Source organism: Chaetura pelagica, unplaced genomic scaffold (genome assembly GCF_000747805.2).
Source record: "Chaetura pelagica isolate M959 unplaced genomic scaffold, ChaPel_1.0 scaffold21, whole genome shotgun sequence".
NCBI classification, from domain to species: domain Eukaryota; kingdom Metazoa; phylum Chordata; class Aves; order Apodiformes; family Apodidae; genus Chaetura; species Chaetura pelagica.
Window position 1 is genome coordinate 2,036,052 of NW_009952251.1, and position 10,213 is coordinate 2,046,264.

The 10,213-nt window shown below is 37.6% G+C and overlaps 1 protein-coding gene across 1 annotated transcript; it reads left to right on the top strand.

Annotated features, from left to right (window-relative positions):
- The first annotated feature begins 855 nt into the window (after positions 1–855).
- Positions 856–9,994, top strand: TYW5 (tRNA-yW synthesizing protein 5). Its single transcript, XM_010007355.1, is given in 8 exon segments — positions 856–1,004; positions 3,857–3,926; positions 4,798–4,842; positions 5,359–5,496; positions 6,789–6,876; positions 7,393–7,509; positions 9,746–9,809; positions 9,811–9,994. Coding segments are annotated over 8 exon segments (837 nt in total). The 5' UTR covers positions 856–873.
- The last annotated feature ends 219 nt before the right edge of the window (positions 9,995–10,213 follow it).

Genomic DNA, 10,213 nt, shown 5'->3' on the forward strand with positions numbered 1-10,213 from the left:
GGGCGCTGTGAGTGAGTGGGAACCGAGTGGGGCCGTACGGGGCAGCCAGAGGGTTTCCTGTCACACCTCCTCGCCTGGCAGAGCAGAGGGTGGCAACCGCAAGTTTGGGTTTGTATTTCCCAAGAGTGAAATTCATTACATTGGATGTGGGTTTAGGAGCTAGAAGCTTCTACAGGCAAATCCCTTCGCCGATGCTGGAGAGCTCTGACAGCTGATCCCTGTGAGCTCGTTCCTTTGACAGTAGTTGAAAAAACGTATGTTTGTTGGTTTTATTGCGTTGTCATTGCTGCTTCCTTTTTTCTCTGAGGTCCCAATTCAAAGCGGAAGTGTCTCTCTGCTGGTTTTGTCTGTATGTGCTGAATCAAACCTGTTTGTGGTTGTCAGCAGCAAGGAGCGTTAAGGTGAAAGAGCTTCTTTCGTGAGAACATACAGTACCACTACAGCTCACAGTCTACACCTTAACTGTATGGTATTTTGACTGTTTTTTGCTAAGCTCTGGCTGGAATGACTGAAGACGTTCCTCAGTCTGGCTGGATGCCTCAATGGCTCCAGCACAAAGTGCATGTTAGAATTGTCTTGGCCTCTCTGTATTTTTCCTTATACCTGCTAGGAAAGAGACTGTAGTAAACAGAGAAACAACTGCATGATTTATTGGATTTTGTTTCAACATTTAGCATTCTGATTCATTCTGTTCATTTGTGAACAGATCAGTTGCAACTTTGTGTAGCAGGTCCTAGTATTCAACTGACTTGTTTGCATGTACTTTGAAAATCTAATTCTAGTTGTTTTGGTTTTTTTTTCACTGGATGCTATGATCATTTCACCATTTCGTGTTTTTTTGGTCCTTAGAGAAAGCCAGTAGTGCTGACAGGAATGGAACTGGGCTCTTGCACCACGAAGTGGACAGTAGATTACTTGAGCCAAGCTGAAAGACCTAAAGAAGTAAAGATTCATGTTTCTGCGGTGCCACAGATGGATTTCCTCAGTAAGAACTTTGTGTATAGGTACTTAATTATAGGTCTTTTGTATTTTAAAGGCATGTGCTTATAACTTTAAGACCTATAGAGCATGTGATTGAAGCTGAGAGTGGAAACATGAAGATACTTTGCATAGACTTTAAATTATGTGTCAAGGTGCTGTTCTTGATTTCCCCCTCATCTTTTCATTCCACAAATATCTCAACATCCTGAATAAATACTACAGGGATGGAAAGGAGGGACCAAACAGGGACATAGAAATGAAGAAATGTTGTAAAGATACTTTGATGGAGTATTCTTGTATGAAATACTAGCCTGGTATTTGCTGGTGTTACTAAAAGAAAAAATAAAACAAAAAAATCCCAAATGCCTTGATACTAGGGGATATGCTATTTTGTTCTAGTTACATGATGCTTTCTCAGTGTTACTAAATAGTTCTAGTTTCTGCCTCACTGTATGTCTGAACCTTGCTGAATACTGGGATGTGGCAGGCATGCTGTTCCACTCTAGAGAGGTGTTACTAATTAAAACCAAGCCTCTTACAAAGTTAGCATGTGCATTTCTCAGAAAGTTCAAATTGCTGTATAGCACACATTTTGTCAGCTCTTTGATCTCGATGTGGGTCACATAAAGTCTTGATCTCCTCTGAAGTTCCTCTCATGTAGCTGCCAAAACATTTCTTCAGAGTTCAACTAATCTAGTCATTGCATTGTTCTGCAAGGTTAAATGTCTTTATTTCAGTTATTGTTTTATTTCCCTAAGTTCTGTTGTTCAAATGTGTTTGTTCTGTTAAACTTATAAGAAGACAGGAACATATGCTCTAAACAAGCTACAAGTCTATGAGTGGAGCTTGTTGTTCAGGGGAAAACAACACCTTATAGTCACACTGTATTCTGCTCACTGCATAATGAACTTTTGAATCTTTGGAATTAGGTTATACATGAATGACTTCACCTCATCTTCATTTTTATTTTCCCTGCTCTGTTTTTTTTCTTTATTATAATATCCCTTGCTGTGAATTGACATATGGTTGATCTGGTGTGCCAGTTTTAGCAGGTTTGTAGACAGCCATATGGAGGTGCTCTGATGGTGCTTTATCATAGGAGGTGTAAGGGCTTTCATCTACTTCACTTGAAATTCAGAAGACTGACCCTGTCCATAGCAAGTGCCTCATTCTAGTATGAAGAGAGAATACGTAGAAATAAAAAAACACTGAGGACTTAACATGCAGTTCAATGATTTTGAACTGATAGATGTGAGTAGCACTGCAGTCCTGGTGTAAGCTCTATGTTCCTAACCTGTTTTTCTGTTGATTTGCTAGCAGGTTCACCATGAGGTCAGATGAGTGCCAGTGCTAGTGTAAGGGAAAAGGTGGGATGAATAGGGTAGACAGCAAGAGCAGAACTGTGGCAGCACCAGTATGCATCCGTTTAAGCTGTTACAGAGCTATGATCTCACTTTTTTCAGCAGCAAATGTAAATAGGCATGATACAACAGTTCAGCTGAAGACAGAGGGTTGGTTTTGTTTGTTTGCTTTTCTGTTTGTATTTGAGATGCCTAAAATGTTTAGAGAAGTGATCTAAGCATTGTCAGATGTAGGTTGCATTCTGGTAGAAGGGATAAGCAAAGCCCAATGGGACAGTGGCTTGGGCAAACTGCTGCAGTTTACCCTGCTTTTGGTAAGGGGATTCACCTGGCAGGTTTCCAGAGATGCCTTCCAGCCTCACCAGTTACATGATTCTGTTTAGAACAATTGGAATAATTTACTAAAGCAGAGAGGTTTGTAAGGGTAGGATTTCTGTCTTGATAGAATTCTTCAGGCATCCACTGCAAACACTGATTAGTCACCATGTTAAAATAATAATAAAAAAAAAAGCAGCAGCATATTGCATCTTTAGTTATACTAGATATGGTAAAAAAGCTTAAGAATTTAAACCTGGCATTTAGATCAGAGTCACAGAGTGGTTGGGGTTGGAAGGGACCTCTGAAGATCATTTAGTCCAAACCCCTTCTAGAGCTGGATCACCTACAGTAGATCACACAGGAACATGTCTAGATGGGTTTGGAATGTCTCCAGAGAAGGAGCCTCCATAACCCGAGCAGCCTGTGCCAGTGCTCTGTTACCCTCACAGGAAAGCAGTTCTTCCTGATGTTTAGCTTGAATATCATGTGCTCCATCTTCTGCCCATTGCCCCTTGTCCTGTCACTGGGCACCACTGAAAAGAGTCTGTTCCCATCCTCCTGACATGTGCCCTTTAGATATTCATAAGCATTTATGAGTTCCCCCCTCAGACTCCTCCAGGTTGAACAGCCCTGGCTCTCTCAGCCTTTCCTCATAGGGCAGATGGTCCATTCCCGTCGTCATCTTATTGGCCCTATGCTGGACTCTCTTCATGTCCTTCATGATCTGGATGCAGTGTTCCAGATGAGGTCTCACGAGGGCAGAGTAGAGGGGTCTGTCAGTCTGCTGGACACACTGTTCTTAATGCACCCTAGGATTCCATTTGCCTTGGTCACAAGGGCACATTATTGGCTCATGGTCAGCCTGTTGTGCACCAGGACCCCAAGGTCCTTTTCCCCAGAGCTGTTCTCCAGGAAGTCATTCCCCAACCTGTACTGATACATGGGGTTGTTCTTCCCGAGATACAGTTCTTCCCTAGATGCAGTTTCTATCCCCATATGTGGAAGTTCCAAACCAGAAGGAAAGGCTGGAGGTCATGGCAAAGAGAGGGCAGAGCAAAGAGGCAGCAGGGGCCTGTACAGCAAGAAGTGGAGCTTTGCCGTCAAGGGGCAGCTGAGGTGACAGTGAGTGGGTTCTGGGCTGGAAAAACCCATGTGCATATTGATTCATTGTATAAATTTAAATATTTATCTTTCAGAACTCTGCCTTTTGATGTATTTGTACGAAGAGCAGCTGAAGTCAAACACAAGGAGTACTTTCTTTCTGAGGTAATTTCCTTAGTGATACAGTTACTTATATTTGTTATTTTGGCAGTATATGGAGGGGAAAACGATGGTTTGGAATGTAAAGTCTTCAGTAAAGCACTTCATCTTAGATTTAACTGTTTTGCATGGCTTGCAGCCATGCAAGATGTGAGGAGAAGATATTTTTTCTTGGAAATTGCTTTCTGTGTTCATAGTGTAGTTAACTTCAGTGGTCCTGTTCCTGTTAACAAAAACTGCTTACATGAAAAAAAATTCCAGCATAAAACTGAGACATGAAACCTCTCTTCAGAATGGTAACTAGCATTTAGGTGTTTTGCAAGAAAAAATAATGAATATATGTTTGATTGCATCTTCTAGGAAAATACAAACACAGATTTATTGAAATGTAATTTGTGTGGCAAATGCATGGCTGTCTTTCTGCAACAGTAGTCAAACTAGGGATTTTTCGGGTAACTGTGAGTAGGATACAAACGGTTTTGAATGCAGACACACGCCTTACCTTTTATGCTGCATGGAAGTTTTGAAGACAATTGAATTAGCTCCCTGCATCAGTATTCTGAAGAATTTAAATTCTACTGAAGAAAAGCATTTGCTTTGAACCTGTTCAGTGACGGCAATGCTAAAGCAGTTGACAGGTCTCCCCCGACTTCATTCTTCTACTCTCAGTTAATTAATTTTCCTCATTCTTGAGGTGAACAGCAGGGAGCACTAAAGGCAGTAAACCTAAGGAGCTGAATTCCTAAATGCCATTTATTTGTACCGTGTTCTAATAAAGCCTTGCATTAGATTAATGAGAAAACCAGGCTCTTTGTTTAAATGTTTTTGTAATTAATTAAAAAAAACCCCAACAATTCTCTTTTTGTATTCTCTTTAGGATGAGAAGTACTATTTGCGATCAGTGGGTGAAGATGCTAGGAAGGTGAGTTACTTGACATCACAGTTCCAATACTGTAAAGTAACATTTTAGGAATGTTTAAAAGCCTGTTCTCATCTGCTGGCTGTGTAGTACAGGCATACAACTTGTTTATGGTCACTTTTCCTGTGAATTTAATTGGATTTAGATCAGAATATTTCAACTAGAGCATCTGAAATAGTTGCTGATATACAAGAGCTTAGCTGATAACTGAAGAGTTATTCCTCACCTCTCATTCTTTAGCTTTTTTTGTAAACTAATATACCAGGATTTTTGATCATCTCTTACAGCTTCAGTGTGATTCCTAGCAGGAATGATTCACAGCAGATCCCTGGCTATTCTGATACCTTTGACCAAGTCAATGCTGAAAGCGTGACCACCAAAAAACTTTGCTATTTTCAGCTATTTGCCAATACTGAAGCTCTAGCCCTGTGTTTCATATGATGGTACATGGTAGTGAAGTGCTCCCTTAATTTAGTGTGCATATATGGTTCTCTAAGACTTATGTCCTTTTTGTTTCAGGATATTGCAGATATCAAAAAGCAGTTTCCTGTGTTGGCCGAAGATATTCAGATTCCAGAGTATTTTGAGAAGGAACAGTTTTTCTCTAGTGTCTTCCGTATCAGCTCAGCTGGATTACAATTATGGACACATTATGATGTAGGTAATACGTGTGTTATGCACAAAATGTTGCAGATGGCATTACCAAGTTGAGATATTAAGGTGCAAATCTCCGAAAAAGATCTGTTTATGACAAACTTCACATATTTTGAAATAGTGAAATTAATCATATTCAGTGGTACAGTGAATTTTAAATAGAAGTATTGTGTGGGCATGATATCTTACTTGTTTTACGTCTAATTCCATACTTGTCATATTAAATTATGTTTGATTTTTTTCCTTTTTTTTTTTTTTTTTTTTCTTTTTTTTTTTTTTTTTTTTCTTTTTTTTTTTTTTTTTTTTCTTTTTTTTTTTTTTTTTTTTCTTTTTTTTTTTTTTTTTTTTCTTTTTTTTTTTTTTTTTTTTCTTTTTTTTTTTTTTTTTTTTCTTTTTTTTTTTTTTTTTTTTCTTTTTTTTTTTTTTTTTTTTCTTTTTTTTTTTTTTTTTTTTCTTTTTTTTTTTTTTTTTTTTCTTTTTTTTTTTTTTTTTTTTCTTTTTTTTTTTTTTTTTTTTCTTTTTTTTTTTTTTTTTTTTCTTTTTTTTTTTTTTTTTTTTCTTTTTTTTTTTTTTTTTTTTCTTTTTTTTTTTTTTTTTTTTCTTTTTTTTTTTTTTTTTTTTCTTTTTTTTTTTTTTTTTTTGTTCTCTTTTGAGTTTCAGTCAAAAGTCTGAAACACAGTTAACTGTCAACATTTTCGTCTTCCAAGATTACCTCATTTTTTTATTCTAATGGCCCAATTATTGGTAATTGCACAATGATTTGGGTGGTCTGTTGCCACAATGTGGTAGATTCCAAATAAGATTATCTTCTAACATGGCACGGTGTAATTCTGAATAAATTTATTTATATGAAAGATAAGGTTTTGCATTATAATTAGGAAAAAGAATCCTTTATCAATAGAAAGTCAGCAAAATGATCTAGAAGTAACACTGACAAAAAAAGGAATCTGAAATATATTTTTCATTGTATTTTCCTGGTTTTATGTCTGAAGTATGGTATGTCTGTGTTTTAAGATGGAAGAACTTGATTCCTATTTAAGAAAATACTCAAAGTTTTTGAAAAGCAGTATTGTGTTCCCATATATACTGTCAAGAATGTGCAGCAAAGGGGATAAAATAACTCACATTCTGGAGTATTTAAGATTAACTGTATGTGAAAGCTCTTTTAGCTAATTCTTAGAATGTGAAGATTTTAATAATTCCCTTTTTTAAGCTGATGGTATTTTAGATTAGTTACAGGCTACGTATTCATTCTTAACTGTTGGCTGACATCTCTCTTGCTATGCTTATTCCAGGTAATGGATAACTTCTTAATCCAAGTAACAGGGAAAAAACGAGTTATTTTGTATAGTCCTAGAGATGCGCCATATTTATATTTATCAGGTATGTATGTCAGATTTCTCGTTCAAAGTCTGGTGATCATAGTTGCCTTTCCAGCTCACAAGTGTTGCACTGTAGAAAAAAAAATCATATCAGACGTCTTGATATAAAGGAAGTAATTTGGTCCTATAATTCTGATGTGTTTTGCTTTAGTCAAACTAACCATTTGAGCAGGGCAGGTGAGGAAATTTGCGAAGGAGCACAGCACTTTGCTGGGTTCTGTTTTCAGCACCTAACTGTGGAGGAGTACAGTGCTCTGGATTCAAAACAGCTTTTTAAATATCGGGAAAATGTGTTTTAGTGCTAATAAGTTTGCGGTTACAGGAGAAATATAGACAACAGGAGAATATGTCTCTTCAGTAAATAAGGAGTGCCATCAGGTTTGCTCGGTTTTAGGAAGAATTACAGAGCAATGAGCTAGTATTATAGCTGGTTCAAGAACTGCTGTTTCCAGCAACATGGTAATGCTTTGTTACTGTTTGCAAGAGTAGCAGTGCTTACTTTTGAAAACTTTCCTAGGTACTAAATCAGAGGTGCTGGATGTGGATAACCCAGACTTTGATAAATACCCTCTTTTTGTGAAAGCCAAGCGTTATCAATGTTTTCTAGAAGCAGGAGATGTGTTATTTATTCCAGGTAAGTGACAAATAGTTCCTGACCATGTTACGTTTTTTTAAACAGTTTTGTTTGCAATTCTCATTTCTAGGGATGGTAAGATGTTACTAAAGCATTTCTGTGTTGTAAGTAGAAGCATCTAAAGACGTTGGCAAAACTTGTCTACTTCTAACTTTACTAATTAGCCTAATAACAGGTATCATATCTGCATACAAATGGTATCTTCCCTCACAACTGCACTGTGTGCTTCTGAATTTGTCTTAATAGATTAGCACTATAAAATTAACTTGTGAAATCTGAAATTACTGCAGCGACCTGAGTTTTCTAATGACAGAATTTGAGTGAAGTACCATTTCTGTTGATCTGTAGCTCTGGCACGTAAGAACTGTAAGGCATGTGACTGATGAGAATTATAGCTGGTAGAGTTATTGGACCTTCTAGAAATTTTGAATCACCTTTTGGGAATGAGAAAGCAAGTCCTAATAATACTTCTGCACAAGCTAGAAATACAAAGATGCTTCCTGGGCTGAGATAACAATTCTGCTGATAAGAGAAAGTAATTTATTTATTCCTATTGAGCTATTCATAGTTCATACTATTTTAAAATTTTAACTCATCATGAGCGTGTGGAAGATTATGTTGCTTTTTGTATTATCTGGGCAATATAAACAGGCCAGTAAACAAGAAGGCAATAGGTTTTTAGGAAGATTTAAACCTCAGCCTTGGACTTGTTATTTAATTTTTAACTTACCATTTGTCTCTTTCTAAAGAAACTTTTGGTCACAACTGTTGAAAGGTCTCACTGTTGCTAACTTCAGCAAGTGTAATTTCAGTTTTGTTCTCTACAGTACAGATACTAGTTTGTCTTTGCCAGTAGGTGTGCTTGTCCAAACTTAAGAGACACTCAACGATCTTAAGAATGACTGGGGAGTATAGGGGTTTTTGAGAATGTTGCTAGCTTTGTCAGCATTCTAGAAGCCTTATCACTGGAAAAAGAGATGTTCTCTGGGGAATGTGAATGGTTATTATGGAAAAAGTAGAAGCAAACCCTCTTCTTAACCTTGAAGAAACTTCTTTTTAATTTCTCAGGATAAGCTTTTCTATGTCTTCAGCACATAAAAGCAACTGAGCTGCAGTAAGTACGGCATTCAGCCCTTTTTAGTTAAAATTGAAATTGAGTAAATATACCATATTAAATTTATTTTATAAATGTACTTGAAAAGGCAAAAATGTCTGCTTCCTTACCACAGCCATGATGATTCAATTGAAAAGCCTTATCACAGAATTGCTGGAGTTGGAAGTGACCTCCAGAGATCATCTAGTCTAACTCTCACTGAAGCAGGATAACTTAGAGCACATTACACAGGGCTGCATCCAGGCAGGTTTTGAATATCTCCAGAGATGGAGACTCCACAGCCTCTCTGGGCAGCCTGTTCCAGTGCTCCATCACTCTCTGAGATCTGTCACACAGCTCTCAATCCACCTCACTGTCCACTGATCAAACCCACTCTTCCTGAGGTTCCTGATGAGGATTTTATGGGAGACAGTATCAAAAGCCTTGCTGAAGTCAAGGTAGATGAAATCCACTGCTCTCCCCTCATCTAGCCAGCCAGTAATGATGTTATAGGAGGCAATCAGGTTGGTCAAGCATGATTGCCCTTGGGTGAATCCATGCTGACTTCTCCCAGTGAAGTTCTTTGCTTTCACGTTTTGTGATGACATCCATAATAGTTTTTTGTAACACCTGCCCAGGGACTGAGGTGAGACTAACTGGCCTATAGTTCCTTGGGTCCTCCTTCTTACCCTTCTTGAAGACTGGAGTGACATTAGCCTTCCTCCAGTCCTCAGGCACCTCTCCTGACTTCTCTATGAAAAGATTAGCAACCTGCATGGGTCAGCTGGCTGATGCCAGTGGTTTACATTAGTGCTTGGACAACCTGTGCAAGGTTAGGGACTCAGTCTATGAAAACAGATATTTGCATTCAGAGTAGAGATTAGCAAGGTGAACAGGGAAGATCCCTTATTTTCATCCTACATGTGCTTATCATTTGCTTGCATTTGAGTATCTCTTTATACTTCAGCAATTGCTACTTTGTGTGAAGTTATAGATTGACGTAAACATTTTGAAGAATGTCTTATATTTGGTACAATGCAGTGTATTCAGGCATGATTCAGTTTGGGTGATTCTGACACTGGTTATGGGTCATGTGGAAGTTTCAGATAGTATTTTTCATTTTAGACATTTCTCTTCCTACAGCTTTGTGGTTCCACAATGTAATTTCTGAGGAGTTTGGAGTGGCACTGAATGTCTTTTGGAAGCACTGACTCCTACGATAAGAGTGACACTTATGGAAATAAAGATCCCACAGCAGCCTCTAGAGCTATACAGATCTTGGACAGGGCCTTGAAAACACTTGAAGAGCTACCTGAAGAATATAGAGATTTTTATGCTCGGAGAATGGTGCTACGCATCCAAGAAAAAGCCTATAGGAATGATTATGGATAAAATAACACTTAATTCAGCTTCTGTGAAAGCAGAGAATTATATGTTAATATGGAAACTGTCCATGTGTACATATGCAAACTTTCTCTAAGACAAATATAAACTATGTTGATAAACTTTGTTATAGATAAATGTTTATCTTGTGGATTTTTTCTTATTTTTTTTCTTCACGTGCAGCAGCTGCGCAATCTTCTTCATCTGGAGATGGTCTCTCTTCTACAA